At 45.7% G+C, this 25,716-nt stretch overlaps 1 protein-coding gene across 1 annotated transcript in view; it reads right to left on the bottom strand.

Moving 5' to 3' along the window:
* Window positions 1-24,523, bottom strand: part of LOC121571149 (regulator of G-protein signaling 12) — a 69,394-nt gene extending 44,871 nt beyond the window's left edge. Inside the window, exons 1-3 of the mRNA XM_045222213.1 lie at window positions 24,335-24,523; window positions 21,650-23,630; window positions 14,018-14,119 (exon numbers count right to left, since the gene is read on the bottom strand). Coding sequence (XP_045078148.1) covers window positions 14,018-14,119; window positions 21,650-23,521 — 1,974 coding nt within the window. The 5' untranslated portion in view covers window positions 23,522-23,630; window positions 24,335-24,523. The remainder of the gene's footprint in view (window positions 1-14,017; window positions 14,120-21,649; window positions 23,631-24,334) is intronic.
* Window positions 24,524-25,716: the final 1,193 nt, after the last annotated feature.

A 25,716-nucleotide genomic window follows, 5' to 3' on the forward strand; every position in this document is an offset into this window, starting at 1 on the left:
CCATGGCCGAGGATACTCGGGGTTTTGTTGCTGCCTGTCCAGTGTGTGCGCAGAATAAGAGTACCAATCGGCCCAGCTCTGGACTACTTCACCCCCTTCCTATTCCCCGGCGACCATGGTCGCATCTGGCCCTGGACTTTGTCACTGGGTTGCCCTCTTCTGAGGGGAACACGGTCGTTCTGACTATCGTGGACAGATTCAGCAAGTTCGCCCACTTTGTGCCAATTGCCAAGCTTCCTCTGCCTCGGAGACGTCCGAGATCCTGGTTAGGGAGGTTTTCAGGGTCCACGGTTTGCCCAGTGATATCGTTTCCGACCGTGGCCCTCAGTTTACCTCTGCTGTCTGGAAGTCCTTCTGTTTGGCCATTGGAGCTACAGTCAGTCTCACATCTGGTTTTCACCCCCAATCTAATGGTCAGGCGGAGAGAGCCAACCAGAAGATGGAATCCACGCTACGCTGCCTTGTCTCTTCCAACCCCACCTCCTGGGTCTCTCAGTTGCCTTGGGTTGAGTATGCCCACAATACTCTCCCTACATCTGCCACTGGGATGTCTCCCTTCCAGTGCCTGTATGGCTACCAACCTCCCTTGTTCCCTTCTCAGGAGAAGGAGCTCTCAGTGCCCTCTGTTCAGGCCCATATTCGTCGTTGCCACCGGACCTGGCATCGGGCCAGAAAGGCACTCCTTAGAGTTTCGGACCGGTATCAGCTCCAGGCGAATCGTCGCCGGATCCCCGCTCCCACCTATACCATCGGAGATAGGGTCTGGTTGGCCACACGGGATCTTCCTTTACGGACTGAGTCTAGGAAGTTGTTACCGAAGTTCATTGGTCCGTTTGTGGTGGAGAAGGTGATCAATCCGGTGGCAGTTCGACTCAAACTACCGAGGACGCTCAGAGTCCATCCCACCTTTCATGTCTCCTGCCTCAAGCCTGTTTTCCTCAGTCCTCTGTTGCCTCCTCCGCCTCCTCCTCCTCCTCCTCGGATGATCGGAGGTGGTCCTGCCTACACGGTGCGACGCATCATGGATTCCAGACGGCGGGGCCGGGGTTTCCAGTATCTCGTGGACTGGGAGGGGTATGGTCCTGAAGAGAGGAGTTGGATTCCGCGGCGACAGATCCTAGATGCTGACCTCATTCGTGACTTCTACCGCCTCCATCCTGGCGCTCCGGGGAGTCCGCCCGGTGGCGTTCGTCGGAGGGGGGATACTGTAACGATTCCGGCAGTCTGAGTCGGTTCCTGTATGTGTATTAGTTTTTCTGCTCGGGATCTCCAGTTTCCCGAGGGTTCTGGAACGCTCCCTGCCTGGTTGCCGGGCTACGTTGCTAGGCGGGAGCTCTCCTGATTTCCACACCTGCATTCCATCAGCAATCTGCACACCTGGCCCTGATCATCACCTTCATAAGCTCTGACCTGACATCCATTCCCTGCCGGATCGTTAGCCATGAACAGTATGTTTATCAGCGGATCAGTCCTAGAGCTTAGAGCATTAGTTTTGTTGTTTTGCACCTTGTTTGCTGGTTGTATGCTTACCTCCGTTTTGTTCTCCCTACAGTCACTCGTCCGGAACCTTCACCCAACCTCTGCCTGATGGTCGGCGGCTGCCGAGCCATCATTGGACCAACCACTGCACCCTCTACAACTCATCCACGCCGCCCGCTCTGTTCCCTGGATTATTCAACATCACCCGTGGATCAGTTAAATAAACACTCACCTTTGACACCACTTACCTTGTCCTGGTCTGCTTCTGGGTTCTGGCTTAGTAAACCGTGACAGATGGGAGAACCTTCCAGAAGGAAGAACCTTCCAGAAGGACAACCATCTCTGCAGCACTCCAGAGCTCTGTCAGAGTGACCATCGGGTTCTCCCATCTCCAATTTACTGCCACCGGGGCCTGCCGGTGTAACTGCTAAACTGCTTGCTGTACTGCGGGTTTACTAACGCGTTAGTTCTAGTAGCTGTGTTGACTAGCTATGACGTTAGCTAATATGTTGACAACGATATAGGCTGTGTGTAGCGGTTAGCGGTTATGATATGAAAGTTTGGCTTTGAAAGGTTTTTTTCGCCTGGTCACAGATAGCTGATTTGTTGTGCAAGATGGCACTGAAGTCCCCAAGTGAAGGGAAAAGGTGCGAGGAGGAGAGCTTGTAGATGCGAGAATGAATACAACGAGGAAAGTGATCATGCTGTTTGTATGTGGCTGCTATGAAAGTGAACTGCACGTGATCAGGGGTGTGTGTATTCATTCCGCTGATTCTGTTGAAAATAAAACCTTAAACAGAATGAAACAGAGATGAACATATCTGAATTTGTCCAATAGAAACTCTTGTTTGCAACTGTTGGCCTAATGATTACACCCCAGATCAGCTAGATGCAGGCAAGAGTGTGCAAGGTGGTATTAAATGTGTCACTGTCTGTCACCTTGATTACTCACATTTTTCTCTCGACCTGTGCGCCTACATTGTAAACTTTAATTCATAGACTAGGTTGTAGCAACTTCATGATGGGGATGGGGGTTTCGGTTAAGTCAGTCCCCACAGGGGAAAGGCGAAGGGATGTCGTCGTCTAGTTAGTCCTCATGGGTATTTGGCATGGGGACAAGTTCGGGGCAACTCTCAGAGGGGCAAAAATAGACTTTCTGGAGGGAAAAAGACAGAGACAGTGTGGATTGGTGTGTTTATGTACAAACTGTTACAGAGACTGAGTGGGTGAGAGGAGAGAGAGTTATGTGTTCCGCTGTATAAAAATAAACAGAAATATTATAACACATTGGTGTCATCTAATCCAATTTAGCTTCCATAGGCCGATCTATCCATCCTTTGAACCACCCACATCTTCCTACTAGAGAGAGTTGTGGCCCGCTGTATAAAAATGCAATGAAATAAATCTAAAATACTGATGCTAAGTAATCCTAGCATTTATATCTATATGCATCTTTTATCCACCCACCCATGTGTGCTGTGCCTTTGGGGGGATTAGAATGTTAGATGCAGTTCTCAGGTCAGTTTTCCTTTAATAGCCTCCTATAGGGAATGGGGAGGGTAAACTGATCCTAGATCTTTCATTTTAGGGGCAACATCCACCTCAAGCGCCTCTGGAAATACCATGACCACATACCATGTGCTGTACTTTATAGCACACACCACAGGACTTGCTGCTTTACTCAACAGAAAGCAACTAGGTCACACAATAGAATACTACATTAGTCCTGTGTGGCTCAGTTGGTAGAGCATGGTGCTTGCAACAGCAGGGTTGTAAATTTGATTCCCACTGGGGCAAGATATGAAAAAGTATGTATGCAGTAGTGTAAGTCGCTTTGGATAAAATAATCTGCTAAAAGGCAAACATTATACAGTGAGGGAAAAAAGTATTTGACCCCTGCTGATTTTGTACGTTCGCCCACTGACAAAGAAATTATCAGTCTATAATTTTAATGGTAGGTTTATTTGAACAGTGAGAGACAGAATAACAACAAAAAAATCCAGAAAAACGCATGTCAAAAATGTTATAAATTGATTTGCATTTTAATGAGGTGTATAAGTATTTCACCCCCTCTCAATCAGAAAGATTTCTGGCTCCCAGGTGTCTTATATACAGGTAACGAGCTGAGATTAGGAGCACACACTTAAAGGGAGTGCTCCTAATCTCAGCTTGTTACCTGTATAAAAGACACCTGTCCACAGAAGCAATCAATCAATCAGATTCCAAACTCGCCACCATGGCCAAGACCAAAGAGCTCTCCAAGGATGTCAGGGACAAGATTGTAGACCTACACAAGGCTGGAATGGGCTAAAAGACCATCGCCAAGCAGCTTGGTGAGAAGGTGACAACAGTTGGTGCGATTATTCGCAAATGGAAGAAACATAAATGAACTGTCAATCTCCCTCGGCCTGGGGCTCCATGCAAGATCTCACCTCGTGGAGTTGCAATGATCATGAGAACGGTGAGGAATCAGCCCAGAACTACACGGGAGGATCTTGTCAATGATCTCAAGGCAGCTGGGACCATAGTCACCAAGAAAACAATTGGTAACACACTACGCCGTGAAGGACTGAAATCCTGCAGCGCCCACAAGGTCCCCCTGCTCAAGAAAGCACATATACATGCCCGTCTGAAGTTTGCCAATGAACATCTGAATGATTCAGAGGAGAACTGGGTGTTGTGGTCAGATGAGACCAAAATGGAGCTCTTTGGCATCAACTCAACTCGCCGTGTTTGGAGGAGGAGGAATGCTGCCTATGACCCCAAGAACACCATCCACACCGTCAAACATGGAGGTGGAAACATTATGCTTTGGGGGCAGGACAACTTCACTGCATCAAAGGGACGATGGACGGGGCCATGTACCGTCAAATCTTGGGTGAGAACCTCCTTCCCTCAGCCAGGGCATTGAAAATGGGTCGTGGATGGGTATTCCAGCATGACAATGACACAAAACACACGGCCAAGGCAACAAAGGAGTGGCTCAAGAAGAAGCACATTAAGGTCCTGGAGTGGCCTAGCCAGTCTCCAGACCTTAATCCCATAGAAAATCTGTGGAGGGAGCTGAAGGTTCGAGTTGCCAAACGTCAGCCTCGAAACCTTAATGACTTGGAGAAGATCTGCAAAGAGGAGTGGGACAAAATCCCTCCTGAGATGTGTGCAAACCTGGTGGCCAACTACAAGAAACGTCTGACCTCTGTGATTGCCAACAAGGGTTTTGCCACCTCTGTTTTGCAGAGGGGTCAAATACTTATTTCCCTCATTAAAATGCAAATCAATGTATAACATTTTTGACATGCATTTTTCTGGATTTTTTTGTTGTTATTCTGTCTCTCACTGTTCAAATAAACCTACCATTAAAATTATAGACTGATAATTTCTTTGTCAGTGGGCAAACATACAAAATCAGCAGGGGATCAAATACTTTTTCCCTCACTGTATAAACCTACGTCCTAGATTTCAATCCATTGATATGTGTCGATAAGTTATTGAAATATCTCACGAGGGAGAAAAGTTCGTGTTTGGTTTGCCAAAGCAAAGCCCTAGCTAGCAAAGCTCTCACAATAGCGTCAGAGAGGAACTTGTCTCACAACGATCTGTGTTTATTCTATCCATGGTGCTAAGGAGACAGGACCTTGGCATCGTTTCTCAACGTTCTCTGCCAACACAAGGCCAAAGATACCAACAAACGCATTCATTCCCTGCTGAAGAATTCCCTATTGAAGAACCGCATTCTCTAAGCACGCTAGTTCTAACATGACACCGCCTCTTACTCACGCCGCACGATACAGACACAGGCGTGAGGTTAAAGACTAAAATATATATAGTTTTAAAGCGTGTACTAGATTCTCTCTCCGACATGTTCAAACCGTTTCCTTTCATGATAAACGGTGTCCTAGTTCCATGGTTTTCCTTCACTGAGTAACTTCCACACCCTTGGCAGGAGATGTATCGCAAACGAAGCAGTATGAAGGAATGGATTAAAAGTAGAAAGAAAGAAACGAAGGAAGGAAGGAAGGAAGGAAGGAAGGAAGGAAGGAAGGAAGGAAGGAAGGAAGGAAGGAAAATAGCGTGGGTGTGTAGATCGCCTTGGAGGTGAATCATCCTGCTTTATTCCCAGAGCCTGCCTATATCCCAGATAGGAGGAGGCTATTCAACACAACCAGATAGATGGGACAACACAGCGCTGACTGTTGCCAACTAATTCGATACATCTTCTTTCCCACCGGGCAGTTAGCTAAATGTTGACAGAATGATGTCATGATTTTGGTGTCACTGTGATGACATCATTAAGTTTTGAGCTGGATGTACAATAACCAACCAATCACATGCTCAGTGTGCGAGTACACTATACTGTATTCTGACCTGGGTTGGTCAGACACCGCTTTCCTTCTGTGGTCACGAGGCGGTCGAAAATCCAAGTCAGCAACCGCTGTCGCATCTGGCTGTTTGGTCACAGAGTTTCCATCCTCTGAGTTCTGCAGCTAACTTAATCTGGAGTCCAATGCAGCGAGCCATTTTTCCAGTCCGTGGGCAGAGAGGCAGCTTATTTAATGCAATGAAACCTCTGCAGAAGGAGAAAAAAGCGCACCACTGTGGAGAGGCATTTAGGAAATATCAGGCCACTTGCTCTTCACATCCCATAATGCTGTGCCTGAGGACACATTTCGTGAGAGCAACTGTCCACCCACACGCCGACGCTCGTGCCCTGTGACGTCTGCGAGATAAAAGCGTGTCGTGATCTTCCCCCAAGAACACACCATTTCTGCACAGCCTTTCAAGTCACAGCATCAGCATCATAATGTGCCAAGCATAATCCAGATGTATACATACGGTGTATTTCTTTATATATGACTCTGGCTGATCCCATACATTTAGATTAGAATAAAACTTCTAGACCAAGCCTAGGCTACATGTTTCTACAGGTTGCTTTAAATCAAAAATAGACCAGAGAGAACATATACCAAAAACAGATGTGCCACCACTGCCCATAGTAATGGTAACAAAGGTTCCTTTAAGACAAAAACATAACTGACTGTCTAACAGCAGGGGGTGAATCAGTGCACAGTAAACGGAGCGGGGCAGAGCAAAACCACACGCAACCACAAGTTCAACCTCAACTCAAGCTGCTATGGGCAACCCTAAAAATAAAAATTTTCTCCATGTCGTTTGGGTCCTTTACACCAAAACTCTGCTGCACTCCTCCAAACGACACTAATTAATTTGAAATGTGTCACTAGCCAAGGGACACCAAACACAGCACCGCTCAGTCAACAGTTCATAATGAACGCTTGATGAGAGTCGACGATGAGAAAGACCGCTCATCACTTCACAAAACCCTTTTAGTATGATGCCTGATTTAAATTCAATTTGTGTCCCCGGTCTCAGTATTCAGGAAGCGGGACAGTATCTCTGTATAGAACTGCACAGTGTGTCACATAGCCATACACATGCAAGCTCTGTTAGAGGCTGGAGCTGACCAAAACATTCCTCTGAAGGAGCACACAAGCTAACCACTGTGAGGCACTTAAACACTCAAATATGAGCAACAAAGAGCCCAAAGAAGGCACGAAAACTGTCAGGGAGATGCAGGAAGACACCACAGCACAGAGATGGCAGCATTCCTGTTCAATAAGCACTATGAAAGCAAAAAGAGAGAGAGCGAGAGAGAGAGAGAGAGAGAGCGAGAGCGAGAGACGCTGGATGAGTTTGATGAGAAGACTTACAGAGTTGAGAGTTAAAGTTTGCTCCATGTATGGCGCTGTGTGCAGCTTGTGTTTGGTTTGTCTTCAGTGCTGCTGCAGCTCCACACGCCCAGTGTGTGGAAACAAGTCCATTCGTCAGCGCGCTCCGCGTGTGTGTTGTGTGTGTGTTTGCAGCCAGGGAGAGCTCAGCTCAGGCGGAGAACGGCAGTCCAAGATCCTGACAGCTACTGAGAGTTCAAACACTCCCTCTCCCTGCTGCTACTGCGCCTTGCTTTCTCTCGCCCTCCCTCCCTCCCTCTCTCTCTCACTCCCTACCTACCTCCCTCCCTCCCTCCCTCTCTCTCTCACTCCCTACCTACCTCCCTCCCTCCCTCCCTCTCTCTCTCACTCCCTACCTACCTCCCTCCCTCCCTCCCTCTCTCTCTCACTCCCTACCTACCTCCCTCCCTCTCTCCCTCTCTCTCTCACTCCCTACCTACCTCCCTCCCTCCCTCCCTCCCTCCCTCTCTCTCTCACTCCCTACCTACCTCCCTCCCTCCCTCCCTCTCTCTCTCACTCCCTACCTACCTCCCTCCCTCCCTCCCTCCCTCTCTCTCTCACTCCCTACCTACCTCTCTCCCTCCCTCCCTCTCTCTCTCACTCCCTACCTACCTCCTCCCTCCCTCCCTCTCTCTCTCACTCCCTACCTACCTCTCTCCCTCCCTCCCTCTCTCTCTCACTCCCTACCTACCTCTCTCCCTCCCTCCCTCTCTCTCTCACTCCCTACCTACCTCTCTCCCTCCCTCCCTCTCTCTCTCACTCCCTACCTACCTCTCTCCCTCCCTCCCTCTCTCTCTCACTCCCTACCTACCTCTCTCCCTCCCTCCCTCTCTCTCTCACTCCCTACCTACCTCTCTCCCTCCCTCCCTCTCCCTCCCTCCCTCTCTCTCTCACTCCCTACCTACCTCTCGCCCTCCCTTTCCCTCCCTCCCTCCTCTCTCTCACTCCCTACCTACCTCTCGCCCTCCCTTTCCCTCCTCCCTCTCTCTCTCACTCCCTACCTACCTCTCTCCCTCCCTCTTTCCCTCCCTCCCTCTCTCTCGCACTCCCTACCTACCTCTCTCCCTCCCCTCTTTCCCTCCCTCCCTCTCTCTCTCACTCCCTACCTACCTCTCTCCCTCCCACTCTTTCCCTCCCTCCCTCTCTCTCTCACTCCCTACCTACCTCTCTCCCTCCCTCCCTTTCCCTCCCTCCCTCTCTCTCTCACTCCCTACCTACCTCTCTCCCTCCCACTCTTTCCCTCCCTCCCTCTCTCTCTCACTCCCTACCTACCTCTCTCCCTCCCACTCTTTCCCTCCCTCCCTCTCTCTCTCACTCCCTACCTACCTCTCTCCCTCCCACTCTTTCCCTCCCTCCCTCTCTCTCTCACTCCCTACCTACCTCTCTCCCTCCCACTCTTTCCCTCCCTCCCTCTCTCTCTCACTCCCTACCTACCTCTCTCCCTCCCTCCCTTTCCCTCCCTCCCTCTCTCTCTCACTCCCTACCTACCTCTCTCCCTCCCTCCCTCTCTTTCCCTCCCTCCCTCTCTCACTCCCTACCTACCTCTCTCCCTCCCTCCCTCCCTTTCCCTCCCTCCCTCTCTCTCTCACTCCCTACCTACCTCTCTCCCTCCCTCCCTCTCTTTCCCTCCCTCCCTCTCTCACTCCCTACCTACCTCTCTTTCCCTCCCTCCCTCTCTCTCACTCCCTACCTACCTCTCTTTCCCTCCCTCCCTCTCTCAATCCCTACCTACCTACCTCTCTCCCTCCCTCCCTCTCTTTCCCTCCCTCCCTCCCTCCCTCTTTCCCTCCCACCCTCCCTCTCTCACTCCCTACCTACCTCTCTCCCTCCCTCTCTTTCCCTCCCTCTCTCACTCCCTACCTACCTCTCTCACTCCCTCTCTTTCCTTCCCTCCCTCTCTCACTCACTACCTACCTCTCTCTCCCTCTCTTCCCCTCCCTCCCTCTCTCACGCCCTACCTACCTCTCTCTCCCTCTCTTCCCCTCCCTCCCTCTCTCACGCCCTACCTACCTCTCTTTCCCTCCCTCCCTCTCTCACTCCCTACCTACCTCTCTTCCCTCCCTCTCTCACTCCCTACTTACCTCTCTCCCTCCCTCTCTTCATCTCTCCCTCCCTCTCTTTCCCTCTCTCCCTCCCTCTCTCTCTTTCCCTCCCTCTCTCTCTTTCCCTCCCTCCCTCTCTCACTCCCTACCTACCTCTCTCCCTCCCTCCCGCCCTCTCCCTCCCTCTCTTTCCCTCTCTCTCTCCCTTCCTCGCTTTCCCTCCCTCCCTCTCTTTCCCTCCCTCTCCATCTCTTTTTCTCTCCCTCTGTCTTCATTCCTCCTCACAGTTCCTGCTATGCCCACAGAGTGGATCTCTTAGCCTCAGGTAGGCAAACAGAGCTGTGTTATCCAGCCTATGATATGTGACGGAACGCAAAACCTTAGACTCACGCCTTAAACTCGTGTCAATGTCATAACTAACAAAATTGCATACACTCACAAGCATTCCTTCACACCATTTGTAATGCATTCGTACACATAGACCACAGAAACTCACAGAGACTCCAAACACACACATACTTATCATTCAGTGTGCAAAGCGTCTGATTTGAGTCGGAAATTAAAGCCTGAGATGAGGAAGGAATTGGCGTGCGAGGGGGGAGGGGCGGCTGGGCTTTGACAAGTGTGCTGAAAAATGAATAGAAGAGATACAAAGTGGCTTCAACATCCCCAAACAACAAAGCCCCAGCGTGCAGCGAAACGCTCCTATCGCACAATCTCCACACACACACAAAATACATCAATCACTGATCATCAAAGCTCCTCTGCTGAGACCAAACGGCAACCAGGACGATCGAAACAGACAGAAAACAGCAGATTAGGCTAGCCGACAGGACAGACTGGGGTAGCTACATGTCAGAGGCTCTGTGAGGTAAAATATAACAGTGTTTACTGATTCCTGACCCGTTGCCGCAGCTCTGACGCACATGACTAACCACGGAAAAGGCAACAGGGCCGCCGCATGTGCGTATCCCTCTCAGCTTCCGTAGCATCAAACGGTGAGAGGTTATCTACAAGCAGGGGTCTCGCCACAACGCCGCTGGAAGGGTCTCCCAGGGGCCCATGGTGTCCGCTCATGTCCAGATGTGGGCAGTGACTGGTGGCGGCTTATCACATTTTGGATTCACACAGCGTGAGAAATGGGCTCAATAACATCCTAAGGAGTCGAGGACAGGTCTGAGGAGTCAGGTGCGTAGGAAAAGCTCTCAAAACAAAAACACCTTCCAATCCCTGTATATTGGGATATTCCAATTTGATGCACCTTAGTAAACAAACATGTGTATTCACCTTTGCTTCTGAGATACAATGACACTTGCTATTTATATGGTGAGGAACAACATAGGGAATCTTTCGTGTTGGGCATAAAACCCCTTTGATGTAGCTTGCACAACATGCACCAGTTTGTCATTCCATATCTTAACAGTATGTCTGCCAAACGGCTCTACATTTTAGTAATTTAGCAGATGCTCTTATCCACAGCGACTTACAGTAGTGAGTGCATACATTTTCATACTTTATTCCCGTACTGGTCCCATGTGGGAATCAAACCCACAACCCTGGCGTTGCAAGCGCCATGCTCTACCAACTGAGCCACCTGGGACCCTGTTGCTGTAATGTTTCATCTTCTCTAGATACTACAGTAGCTGATCATGTTACCAGGTAGGATAATAGATGTAGAGGTTCCATTAGAGGGTGTGATATTAGGGGGCTTATGACACTGAATCAACGGTACACGGAATCCGAAGAAAATTACCAGCCGAACCTCTGCATTTAGAGGACTTATTATCATGGTTTATAATCATATTCCTTATTTACATTTTTAGTCATTTAGCAGACGCTCTTATCCAGAGCAACTTACAGTTTGTGAGTGGATACATTATTTTAAATTTTTCATACCAGCCCCCCGTGGGAATCGAACCCACAACTCTAGTGGCACAGCTAGCACTGCGATGCAGTGCCTTAGACCACTGTGCCACTATGTTAAATCTGCCAGCACACAGCCTTGAGGAGTGGCTCATTGATCTTTGACTGATGATCATGTGAAGCTGCTTTAGCATAGTTAAACTAGACTGAATGCCGTTCTCCGGTGAAACAATGGTGTCTGGTTTAGTCAGGCTGGTGACGCTGAGCCCTTGGGGTGATGAGCCCTTGAAGTGGAAACCAGGGGTGGGCGATAGCCATAGGTGAGGTTCTAATTGCCTTTGGCCGCCATTAGAAGAAAACCTCAAACATAGTAATTACCTGAAATGTATACCATGACTTAAAGCAGCATGGGTAAATTGCACTCATTTCGTCATGGTTTCAGGGTGGCTGAAATGGTGACTGCACAATGAAAAATGTGCAACTACGCCACTTTTAAGTTCTTATCAGACCACAGACGTGCTTACACAACAACTGTTTTGTAGCAACAAAAAACTCCCAGAGGACCAGCAATTCCTAAGAAACCCTTAAAAGGTCCAATGCAGCTCTTTTTATCTCAATATCAAATCATTTCAGAGAAACAATTAGTACCTTACTGTGATTATTTTACATTTAAATGGTCAAAAATAAACAAAAATAGCTTCTTAGCAAAGAGCAATTTCTCAAACAAGAATTTTGCTAGGACTGTCTGGGAGTGGTCTGAGTGGGGAAGGGAAAACTGAAAACTAGCAAAGAGGTTTGGAACTGTTGCTTTTTGGTCTAACTAATTTTGCCAAAACTCCATCCCACCAAAACAGGCAAAAATTTCAGCCATTCTTTTCAAACAGCTCTTACACTAAAAGGGCATGATCATACTTTTCGCAATTTCACAGTATTATTCCAACCTCATAGTATGGCAAAATATATAAAACAAAGGAAAATCATGTTTCTGACTTCACTGGGCCTTTAATTATGAACTCCACCAATGAACTCCACCAGCCATCTGTTGACCAAAATACAATTTGGCTGGTGGAATACACCCAAGCCTTAGTGTTCCAGGAAACACTTGAGGGAATCCTACTACTCTTACTTACTTGCTGTTCCCAATTTGAACTGGGGATTCCCATTCAGTCTGTTTTGGCCACCCAAATATAGCCTTTTGTTTTGCTAAGCCAAAACTATTTCTGAGAGAATTACAGTTTGCGTCATAGAGAGGATCAAACAGTAGGATGAGCTACTACCCTGAAAGCCCAATTATAAAAGAGACATCAAAATGAGCTAGGCCTAGTTATTATTTAATTCAATATAAGCTGACCTTAGAAAGCCCAATGTTAATTTCTCTCTATAATAGTCCTACATGTCAAGTGAAATGCTCTTGATGACAAAATATTCCTGGTATTGCAATGTTTTATATCTATAAATGTAATTTATGTGAAGCCCGGGGTAAATTTCCTCGTCGTGTGGACAATAACATTTTGTGTTCAATTTATTGTATTGGAGCTATAAATAGTTCATTATTAGGTAGCAGGCTTTTCTTTGTGTAGGCCTATAGCAGACCTTTTTTGTTTTGTTCCTATTATAGGTGTATAATTCAGTTGTTTACATCCAGCATGTACAGTCAGCAGGCTCTGTAGACAGAGATCATAGCTAATGCTAACGTACAGTATGAAAGCTGGAGCTCGTTTTATTGACCTCATGGACACTTGCAACACGTCAAACACCCCATCTCTCTCCATAGCCGTCACAGTAGCTGTTGTACTTGACTCTTGTTGAGATGGCCTAAACCAATGACATCGCTGGAGCATAAGAAAATGGTGTAGTGGAGTAAATCTATATATAGAGTTCCTGGTTCAGGGTTCACACACTGACTGACAATACCATTATCTTCTCTTCACTCCTCTGCAGTGCCAGTGACTCAAAAATCCCTCAGACAGAATGAGCAGAAACCGTTAAGTCATAACATCCTATTGCTGTGTGGTAGGAATGAACAGCCATGTTGAGGTAAAAGTGATTCAGACAGAAGGCTTTGAAGTTGAGTCGTCCGCCCACTCCTTCGATGACAAACACAAAAGAGAGCAAAACAAAATGTCAAAACCAATTAGGTCAGACATAAGAAATGTGTTTTACATTGTGTGAAGCTGTTCTGTACAGGTTTATGTTCCAGAGAGACTTGTTGAAAACCCTATAGAACTTAAACAGAGAACCAGATGCCTCAAGTTTATGACACTACTGTTTAGTGTGGGGGTGAGTGACAGCGCATGTGTGTGTGCAGTGTGTGTGTGTGTGTGTGTGTGTGTGTGTGTGTGTGTGTGTGTGTGTGAAAGAGAAAGCAGGGGGCTGTAGAATCCCTGAGCAATGCTAATAGGGGAGAAATGTGGGCACGTCATTCAGTAGCACTGCTCGTTAGCAAGGCCACACCAACAGGGCCCATGCCTCTGGCCCACACAAAAACCCCTTTGTGAGCCACCCTCGCCGCAAGTGTGGCACCAAATATGAGAGTTCAAGGCAAATGGAAATGAAAGGTTAAAAAAGAGATGAAACTGGAGCAGAAGTGGGGAGGGAGGTTGGGCTGAATGTCCAAATTAGTCAAGCTGACCAACTCCTCCGCATATAAGCGAGCGGCATGCTTTAAAAATGCAGTTCCCATAAAAGATGGGTACACAGTGCTACAGGGCCATTTTACAATGCTATAATAGAAAGGCTTTGTTACGATAAGTCAGAAAAGAGTTGTATTGAATTAAGTTGATTGAACAACAGATATTTTACTCTAATTCAAAGAACTCCAATTACAGAAACACAAATGGGTTAATACCGGGCAACCCGAGTAAAGACTGTACTGGACATGGGGCCTACCTCCAGGTCGTCCAGTGAACGTGCCAGGCTGAGCCTCTTGGAGTGTCCAAAGGAGCGACGGCCAGAGGAGCGGCCGGCACCAATGCCCCAGAACTTGGAGCCCTGTCATGGGGAGAAGAGAGAACATTAACCTTTTACTGCAGTGGGCTAAATCAGGGTCACACAGAGTATTTCTTGATAGTCTTAAACAAATCTACTTTGAAACAAAGGTATACACCTCACACACATGGTTATGGGCTTAAAAAGAAGAGTACCATATCAGATATAGAGTTGAAATGTATTCAATTTAGAGTTTCCCAATATTATACTTTATATATATCACGTAAGACTGAAATATAACAAAACTATTTGACATAGAAACACTGCATTTCCGGTGTTTTTAATTTTAATTTTATTAATTACGAAATTATGAAATATATGAATAACATTCCACCCATGAGGCCACTAGGTTATTTGACTGCAGGAAAGGGCTACTGACTGTCTGCCCAAACATCACACTACTACATGCACCACTGATCCTATCATGGTTCTTGTCATACTTAGCTATGGGTCATGAGCCTACATAACACCATCATAAACATGACATAACACCTTTGACATGATGTAAGCATTAGGGATCAGTACTGTAAACTTGTCAATGGCGACCATCCCTTTGTCTGGAATACACTTCCATACAAAATAGGCATATCCTTATACACTGTACAAGCTTGCAGTTTTGGAGAGATTTGTGTGGAGTGATAAGGAACTATCTCACTGGGCAATTAAACCAAGATGATGTAAACCAACCAAGATGATGACAGATGTTCTTCCTGCCTTGACCTTCAGGCCATGTGGCGTGTCCTTAAATAAACAGGGGTCCTGACATGCAACTCCCTTCCTGCCCGACAACATAACTGTGATTGGCCCACAGATTGTACAAAAATAACGGATTGGCCACACACACACGACAGTGAGCCCCATGTGAAACATGGTCAACCCATTAGTCTCAGTTCTGCACAATGTTGACGATTTCACAGACACCAGTTGGGCTGAGGTAGTGAAGAAATGTACCTTTACCTACTTTACCTCAAAAGCCTCCATCAAACTAAACTCCTCCCCTTTCACCTGCACCTTAATCTCACCGTTTCACTGCTACACAAAAGGAGCATGAGAAACACATTTTACCAGCAGCCCCGCTATTGTAATAATGGGTGAAAGCCCAGCCTAATGTCTGAGCTGGAATAAAGAATTGCCGGTAATTACCTTGGTATCACATGGGCTCTACCCTGTAATTTGCCTTAGCTTCCTGTGCAAAATTGTCTTCTTTTCAGAACAGAGGACATTTCAGACAGACACATTATTCATCAAGGCATATGCACACAGGATAATAACTTTCTCTTGGATAAACAGCGAGAGACAAACACAATGATAAACAGCGCACATATTTTCCCCTATCATCTGACTCGGGTAATCTGCTCTCTGTACCGGAAAGAAGAAAAGTGGAAATAAAAACGCATCAGATGGTAGAGGAGGATTCTCTCAATTTGTTACTAGATTCTGCTCAAATGTGCCTCTGCCAAAGCAAAGATTCTGTTTTGCCATGCATGCAATAGTGTAGTCACAGGAGAAACATATTATAACAGGTTAACTTTCTGTATTGGCTTTTCAAAGTACTTTAATATGTTTTGAGGATTTTTCCCAAAGTTTAGAATGCACCTTTACTTCTGTGTCAACAGGAAACATATTGAGTATACAGTATACAGGTAACTGCCAAAGCAAAGGAAACACCAACATAAAGTGTCTTAATAGGGCGTTGGGCCTAGTCATGCGGGGGTCAGCTGTTTGTTCACCCGCCCGCAACTGCTAATAATAATAATATAATAATAATATGGCATTTAGCAGACGCTTTTATCCAAAGCGACTTACAGTCATGCGTGCATAATTTTTTTTTGTGTATGGGTGGTCCCGGGGATCGATCCCACTACCCTGGCGTTACAAGCGCCGTGCTCTACCAGCTGAGCTACAGAAAACCCATCCGCAACCGCCCCACTACACAGTATATGATAAAGTGAAACTTTGAGGCTCGCACCCGACCTTAGCGCGCAAATACAACATTTTTGACAGGCCTTTTTGGATAGGCCAATGTTTCTGCTTATAATTTCCAACATTTTGGCAGGCTGTTTGTTAGTAATTAGATACATGCAGCTTCTCTTCTGTCAATACTTGTTGCCCTAGAAGACTAAGTAAACTCTTGGTCATCAGTGCAACATTTCCAAATGACATCAGTTTGACCGGTTTTAAGGTCATTAGAAGCTGTTAAAACGACCCAACATGTTTTTGGATGCAGTTCGGCTTGGATGCATATTTTATGCATATACTATCAGCTTTTATGATGCTGATAAAGATAGCACTTTGAATGCGCGGTTAGGGACCGTCTGTAATTCTGTCATGATGCTAAAATAAATAAATAATATTTCTCCACTCCTGTTCCAGAGTCAAAATTTACATTTGGTGTAGCCTATAATTTTACTGCAAGAAATGCTTAATTCTGCAGGGGTTAATACTATATTAAGCTATGTGAGAGGTTATGGACCTACAGTCAGTGTCCAGATTTTAGTTAGGCTACTATTCCATTTAACCCATCTGAACCGTCCAGTTCCCTTGATATGACATTTTCCCCTGTGTTTTTACTTTAGAATTTCTATAGCACCTCACAATCATCATACATAATATAGCCGGCACTGCTATCATCCTCTTTTGCCAAATCTTTCCCAAACATTACACTACTGTTCTGGCCTTCCCTTCTCTCTATTTCAAAGCTTTTCTCTTATTGAATTAAACACAGACATTGTCCTTTTTGTCTCAGTGGATCGACATTAACAAGTTCCTAAAATCATTTGGCAAATGGTGTGTATTTGGCGTGCTACAGTTATGCCCTAAAGCTAACGTCAGATAAAAATAATGAAAGAATAACCTCAATGTAGCCTATAGATATGAATTGCACAAGAATTTATGCATTTTTAATACATTGTTTTCTCTTTATTCTACCCATTTATGGATTTTAATGCATCTCTTTATTCACAATATTCCATGACCCTAAACCTGCCCGCCCCGCAGATATAACCGCGGGACTGCGGGTTATGAGTCAACCCCGCGCATTACTAGTTGCTTCGACAAGAAATTCCATACTTTTGGTGTTTTGTTGATGGTGGTGGAAAACACTCTCCAGCGCCGCCCCAGAATCTCCCATAAGTGTCCAATTGAGTTGAGATCTGGTGACTAAGATGGCCATGGTATATGGTCTACATCGTTTTCATGCTCATCAAACCATTCAGTGACCACTCGTGCCATTTGGATGGGGGCATTGTCATCCTATGGGGGCATCGCCATGGTAGCCAAAAATCAGCAAGACAAAGGAGCTGATCGTGGACTACAGGAAACGGAGGGCCGAACGCCCTCATTCACATCGACGGGGCTGTAGAGGAGCGGGTCGAGAACTTCAAAGTTGCTCTGTGTCCACATCACTAAGGATCTATCATGGTCCACACATACCAACACAGTCGTGAAGACAACGCCTTTCCCCCCTCAGGAGGCTTTGAAAACATTTGGCATGGGCTCTCAGATCCTCAAAAGGTTCTACAGCTGCACCATTGAGAGCATCTTGACTGGCTGCATCACCGCTTGGTATGGAAACTACTTGGCATCCGACCGCAAGGCGCTACAGAGGGTAGTGCGTACGGGCCAGTATATCACTTGGGCCGAGCTCCCTGCCATCCAGTACCTCTATACCAGCCGGTATCAGAGGAAGGCCCTAAAAATTGTCAAAGACTCCAGCCACCCAAGTCATAGACTGTTCTCTCTGCTACCACACGGCAAGCTGTAACGATGCACCAAGTCTGGAACTAACAGGACATTGAACAGCTTCTACCCACAAGCCATAAAACTGCTAAATAGTAAGTTAAATAGTTAGCCAAATAGCTACCCGGACTATCAGCATTGACCCTTTTTGTACTAACTTTTTTTGACTCATCACATACGCTGCTGCTACTGTTTATTATCCATCCTGTTGCCTAGTCACTTTATTCCTAGTTATACTGTATGTACATACAGTGCCTTCCGAAAGTATTCATACCCCTTGACTTTTTCCACATTTTGTTGTGTTACAGCCTGAATTTACAATGGATTAAACTGAGAGTTTTTGTCACTGGCCTACACACAATACCCTATAATGTCAAAGTGTAATTATGTTTTTCGATTTTGTTTTACCAATTAATTAAAAACGAAAAGCTGAAATGTCTTGAGTCAATAAGTATTCAAGCCCTTTGTTATGGCAAGCCTAAATGAGTTCAGGAGTAAATAATTGTGCAATAATAGTGTTTAACATGATTTTTAAATGACTACCCCATCTCTGTACCCCACACATACAATTATCAGTCGAGCAGTGAATTTCAAACACAGATTCAACCACAAAGACCTGAGAGGTTTTCCAATGCCTCGCAAAGAAGGGCACCTATTGGTAGATGGGGGAAGAACAAAAAAAAAGCAGACATTGATTCTCCCTTTGAGCATGGTGAAGAATTAATGACACTTTGGATGGTGTATCAATACACCCAGGCACGGGCATCCTTCCTAACTTAGATGCCGGAGAGGAAGGAAACCGCTCAGGGATTTCACCATGAGGCCAATGGTGACTTTAAAACAGTTAGAGTTTAATAGCTGTGATAGTTTTCTTCTATGGATGAATCAACAACATTGTAGTTACTACACAATACTAACCTAATTGACAGACTGAAAAGAAGGAAGCCTGCACAGAATAAAAATATTCCAAAACATGCATCCTGTTTGCAACAAGGCACTAAAGTAATACTGCAAAAAATGTGGCAAAGCAATTAAGTAACTTTTTGTCCTGAATACAAAGTGTTATGTTTGGGGCAAATACAATACAACACATTACTGAGTACCACTCTCCCCATATTTTCAAGCATAATGGTGGCTGCATCATGTTATGGGTATGCCAATCGTTAAGGACTGGGAAGTTCAGAATGCAGCTAAGCACAGGCAAAATCCTAGAGGAAAACCTGGATCAATCTGCTTTCCACCAGACACTGGGAGATTAATTCACCTTTAAGCAGGACAATAACCTAAAACACAAGGCCAAATCTACACTAGATTTGCTTACCAAGAAGACAGTGAATGTTCCTGAGTGGCCGAGTTAAAGTTTTGACTTAAATCTGCTTGAAAATCTATGGCAAGACCTGAAAATGATCTTGCCATAGACAGAGCTTGAAGAATTTGACAGAGCTTGAAGAATTTTGAAAATAATAATGGGCAAATATTTGACTCACAGCTGTAATCACTGCCAATGGTGCTTCTGCAAAGTATTGACTCGGGTGTGAATACTTATGCAAACAATATATTTCTGTATTTCATTTTCAATACATTTGCTAAAAATTCTAAAAACATGTTTTCACTTTGTCATTTGTATTTGTATCTATTATGGATTCCCATTAGCTGCTGCCTTGGCAGCAGCTACTCTTCCTGGGGTCCAGAAAAATTAAGGCAGTTCATACAATTTAAAAAACATTACAATACATTCACAGATTTCACAACACACTGTGTGCCCTCAGGCCCCTACTGCACCACTACCACATATCTACAGTACAAAAATCCATGTGTACGTGTGTGTATAGTGCGTATGCTATCGTGTGTGTATATGCATGGGTCTGTGCCTATGTTTGTGTTGCTTCACAGTCCCCGCTGTTCCATAAGGTGTTTTTTATCTGTTTTTTAAATCTAACTTTACTACTTGCATCAGTTACCTGATGTGGAATAGAGTTCCATGTAGTCATTGCTCTATGTAGTACTGTGTGCCTCCCATAGTCTGTTCTGGACTTTGGGACTGTGAAGAGACCTCTGGTGGCATGTCTTGTGGGGTATGCATGGGTGACAGAGCTGTGCGCCAGTAGCTCAAACAGACAGCTCGGTGCACCCAACATGTCAACACCTCTCATAAACACAAGTAGTGATGAAGTCAATCTCTCCTCCACTTTGAGCCAGGAGAGATCGACATGCATATTATTAATATTAGCTCTCTGTGTACATCCAAGGGCCAGCCATGCTGCCCTGTTCTGAGCCAATTGCAATTTTCTTAAGTCCTTTTTTGTGGCACCTGACCACACGACTGAACAGTAGTCCAGGTGTGACAAAACTAGGGCCTGTAGGACCTGCCTTGTTGGGGTATTGGGGTATTGTGTGTAAATGGGTGAAAAAACAAATCTATTCAATCAATTTTGAATTCCGGCTTTAACACAACTAAATGTGAAATAAGTCAAGGGGTATGAATACTTTATGAAGGCACTGTATATACCTCAATTACCTCATACCCCTGCACATCAACTTGGTACTGGTACCCCATTTATATAGCCAAGCAGTGGATGCTTCTGAGGGGAGGACTGCTCATAATAATGGCTGGAAGGGAGCACATGGAATGGCATTTTAAACATGGAAACCTTGTGTTTGATGTTTTTGATACCATTCCACTAATTCCGCTCCAGCCAACACCACGAGCCCGTCCTCCCCAATTAAGGTGCCACCAACCTCCTGTGTAGTCAAGTTATCGTTACTCATTGTGTATTTATTATTACTTTTCTATTATTTCTCTATTTTCTTTCTCTCTGCATTGTTGGAAAGGGCCCACAAGTAAGCATTTCAATGTTAGTCTACACCTGTCGTTTACGAATAATGTGAAGAATAACATTTTATTTTATTTGATAATGGCCAAAATAATGGCCTGCCCAACATCTTTATACATGACTCTAAGCATGATGGGATGTTAATTTCTTAATTAACAGGAACCACACCTGTGTGGCAGCACCTGCTTTCAATATACTTTGTATCCCTCATTTACTCAAGTGTTTCCATTATTTTGGCAGTTACCTGTAAGTAGCCATTTAAGTACTTCTTCAATGGGGAAACTCACTCCCATCACAGCTAAATAGTGAAACAGGGACATCTTGTGGACGATGAGGAGAAGAACAGAAAAGCCTGTTTGTAACTGAACTTACTCCGGAGGTGGATTTATGAAAATGACATCATTGAGGTATAAGCTAACAGGTGGCTTTTTCAAGCTCAATTCACAGCCAAATGAGCAGTGAAATGGTGTATTATATTAGGTGTGAGAGTGAATGGGCTGTCCACCCTCTCAGTAACTGGCAACTCAACTCCTGCAACCCATGTATCACTTCCTGTGGAATATAGTTGAACATAAAGCAAACAGAAACACAAAACCAGATGCTAAACAGAAGAGAGCATGCAAATGTATTTGTGTTCCTTTTGCACAAAGTAAAGATAGGACCTATCTTAACTTTGGGTTAGGGTTACACCCTGGATTTACTCTGGCCTATACATTCAGTAAACACATACAAGCACTCACATACATTGACACATCACACAATAAACAACACAACAGCATTCCCTCTTCTAGTCCCGTGTAGCTCAGTTGGTAGAGCATGGCGTTTGCAACGCCAGGGTTGTGGGTTCGATTTCCACAGGGGGCCAGTATGAAAAAAAAAAAATGTATGCACTCACTAACTGTAAGTCGCTCTGGATAACAGCGTCTGCTAAATGACTAAAATGTTTTAAAAAATATCTCACCTTGGTATTGGCATCTTTCCTGGGATTTCCATTCAGCAGCTCTCCAGATTCTACTCTCCAGAGTCGTTTGCTCCACTCCTCCCTCTGGGGCAGCAGCATCATGGCCTCCGCTGCCAGGTACCTGTCTGGTGGGATCTGGCTCATGGGGGGTGGCAGAGCATTGGTGCTACCCAACGTGGCTGGTCCTGACCAGCTGTTAGTGGCCGGTGTTGCCTGGGACTCGGGCTCTCCACCTCGGCCCTTAGGCCACCTCTGCTTGACACTCATAGAGAACCAGCACTGACTGCTTCTGAAGGGGCCTCCTCCTGTTAGGTTCTGTTTCTGGTTCTTAGCCAGAGGGTACGGTGGTGGCGGGGGCTTGAACTGAAACTCCAGCCTGGGAGGAGGGCCACCGGATGGGCCGGTTAACAACGCTGGGCCCGGTAGAGATTCGGAAAGGGAATTTGTGCTGCCTGGATTAGGATGGACGTTTAGGCGGCCATTTTGATGAGCTAGTATTTGGGTGAGGTCTCCTTCGGCCTGGGGGTAATCCTCCCATGGACAGCTGGGGAGATGGCCCCCAGGGTCGTTTCCGTGGGCGATGGGGAAATCCCTGTCCGCTCTCTCCTCAGGGGGGGAGGCATTTCCGATCCCGCTGTCTCCGTTGCTGCTGGCGCTGCCGTTCTTACCGGTGCTGCTGCCATTCTGTTGCGTGTGGAGGTGGTGGGCTGAGTCTCTGTCCAGCCTGGTTCTAAGCCTCTCCACTGCCTCCCCCATGTCACAGTATAAGACAGATACAAACTGGAGGACGGAGGGGGGAGTAAGGGGGAACTCCAGGCAGCCCTGGGTGTCTGGGTCAGGGGTGCAGTCGAAGCCGAAGCGCCCTGTGATGCCCAGGTGGTCACTGTGGTGACACAGCTCGGGGTCGATGAAGAAGACGTGGCAGGAGGTACTCAGGGGACCGTTCTGGCCAACGTGGCCGCCAGAGATGTGCGCAGTGGTGACCAGACAAAAAAAGCGCCTGTCCTCGGAACACACCACGCCCAGGACAAGGTTCTCGGCAGGGAAGGCAGCAAGGACGGCTCCTGTGTCATCACAGAGGCGGACGCAGTCGAACATGATCTTCATCATCACCAGCGTGTGGGTCTCCTGCTCTGTGCCCATAAGTCTGATACACCTGCGGATCACCTGTAGGCAGTCGTCCTCTGAGCCATGTCTGGACAAAGCCAAGATCAGTTCAGTGGAGCCCAGGTAGCCCACCACCATGGCTGTGTTCAGAATACTCCAGTCTGGATTCACATCATCCTCCTGGTCGTTGAAAACAGAGTCGCTGTCTGCCACTCTGGCGGTTTCCTCCTCAGACAGGAAGACAGGCTGGGTTTTGTAGTTCAAAGGTTGGATCCAGTGGGACATGTCAGGTTCCGACACAGGCCTTGGTTTAGCTGGGGTGGCGTTTACGGAGTTAGATGACGAGTTGCCAGAGTGGTCCGAAACAGTGCGAAAAACACCCCCCTTCTGAAAAAGCACCTTTCCCTCTGTTCTAGAAATGCTTAACTCCTCGTCACTGGAGGATAGGTCCACCAAGGGCCCGCTCCCGACAAGCACCACCAACCGTAAGGGGCCTTTACAGGTGCCAATCAACTGCACCACGGCCTCATGGGATGCCTTTGCCACGTCAGTTCCGTTGACGCTCACTATACGATCCCCCTGCTTCAGTCCCACCTGGTCTGCAGGGCTCCCCTCCAATATACCACTCAAGAGGCACGGGCCTTGTCCCGATAAGGTAAACCCGTATCCTACACGTCCTCGAACAACCTCAACTCCTCTGACTTCATGAGGAGAGGTCAGATCCAGACGCCTCCGCGCCCCTTCGGCCTGTCCCGGCATCCTCATCCTGAATGTGGCCGTTTTTTCAAATGCAGAGCGTGGGAACCGAATGTCACACTGGAGTGATATCTTTTTAGTGCCAACACTGAAGTGTTGTTGTCATCCTGTGTAAACACTAAAAGTAGACAAGAGAGAGAGATTTAAGCAAAGTGAGATACAGATAATGATTAGGCATAGGCCTACTGTAACAATATTTTAACAAACTGCAACACTTATCATGTGATAACATTATGTTAAACAACATATTGTTACACAATGTATAAACAAAATAGTAATGGTGATACAATGTGTTGAGCACAAAAAGCCTAAAATGCTTTCCCCTTTATTTTAGAAACATTCACTTTAAAAAGATTGCATGATTTAATTCTGCTACAATAATGCTGCACACTATAACAATGTCCATATTTTTTGGACGAAAATATATGTATGGGTTGTTATAGTTTAACCAGACAAGCGTGGGCTGAAGAGACCATTTAGCCTCTTCCCAAGTGAGCGTGCAAATTAACCATCTACTCGCCATAGAGTAGACAGCGCCAGCTGGCCCCCTTCTCAAGAACCGTTCAATCAATGCACGAGCTTTCAAGCGAGACGTTTGTTAATGAAACATGCTCGAGCGCCTTGATTTGGTTTCGTTTGACATCGTTTCTTTACCTCTCTTGGTTAAATGTTTACAAAACAGCACAATTGTTAGGCATTGTCCAGAAAAATACAACAAAACAAAAAATATCCTTTCTAAAATATTTCCTAATTTTAAATGTAAAGTAGTCTTCCACACTCGACGTCTAGATACAATCTTGCCAGTGCTGAGGCTGAAATTACCGTTTCAAAGCTTCATGAAGTCAGTTTAAAGGTTGCATACGCCCAACAGTCCAAACTAGTTACAAATCCACACGTGCGTAGTTTCCGTAACATAATAATTTATGTTTTCAAAAATTACCCTCCCATATTCTGGTATTCCATATGCCACGGGTGACAAACTCCACAGGCCTCCATTCATTGTTGGGGATTACAAAGCGTCTTTCAGAGTAACCATGACATCGTTTTCAGAGCACGTGATTTCTTTCGCCAATCCCCGTGTCTGACAGACTCAGTATTCAAATATTTGCGGCGATCCTATTGGTTCTGATCATCTGAAATTGATAGCCTAAATAAAAACATTGTTACTGATGTTGTTTAGGCTACATTTCAAACACATATCATTACCAACATGCACTAACTCACACTTTACTAAACATGACAAATAACTATGCAGATGTAGCATAAATGGCTATTAAATGCAACCACCACCCCACAATTAATAATGGACGTATAACAAGCTTATTAACTTGACAGGATGAATTTCACAGCTCAAGAGTTGATAATTTGTTGCATCCTGCCATGCCAGACTTGTAAAAAAAAAACGGTGCATTATGGTCAAAATGCTGCAAGGTCGCAAGGGGAGTGAGTCACATGGTCCTATTACACATGTATAGTACACACCACAGTCAAATAGACACAGTGAAAGCTGAGAAGTTGTATGTATGTATAGGCCTACTAAAACCCTGTAGAAAAACCTTAGGCCTCATAAGATAGTGAAGTGATAGATAGTCATTTGAATCGAATAAGCAGGCTATTGTTTTTTTTTGTATATTTTTTCGTATATGTTTTAACCGTTTTTAAAATGTAAAATGCAAAACCTATAGGTGGCAAAGCTACATTCAACTCCCTTCTATTTAACCCATGGTTTCCCATGAGACAGCACTTCAAGACAATGCTGTTTAAAGTGAGTAAATGGAACTGTCCTCTCAAATTACCCACAACAATAACCATTTCCTAGATTTGTCTAATTAGGATGTCTTGCACTTTCAATCACTCAATGTGGTCCAAAATGATGGTTTTAACAACAAATATTGTATATCCCTTCCCTCTGAATGAGGACTTTTTCAGTCAAGCCACTAGCTGCCATAGCAGATACATCACATACAGATAGATGTAGGATCTAAATTTTGAGCCAGTTTGCTACAGCAGGAAAATAATCCTGCAGCAACAGGAAATGTGAATTATGTGGATTATAATTCATGGACATTTTTTGAAGGGGTTTATATATTTTTCATAAGGGAAAATCAAGTCTGCAATTTCAAAGTAGAAATTCAGAAGCCTTTTTAAACTTACAATACAAGTTAAAAATGTCCTGCATCGCCGGAAAAGTTATCTTGCAACAG

This window comes from Coregonus clupeaformis, chromosome 8 (genome assembly GCF_020615455.1).
Source record: "Coregonus clupeaformis isolate EN_2021a chromosome 8, ASM2061545v1, whole genome shotgun sequence".
NCBI classification, from domain to species: Eukaryota; Metazoa; Chordata; class Actinopteri; order Salmoniformes; family Salmonidae; genus Coregonus; species Coregonus clupeaformis.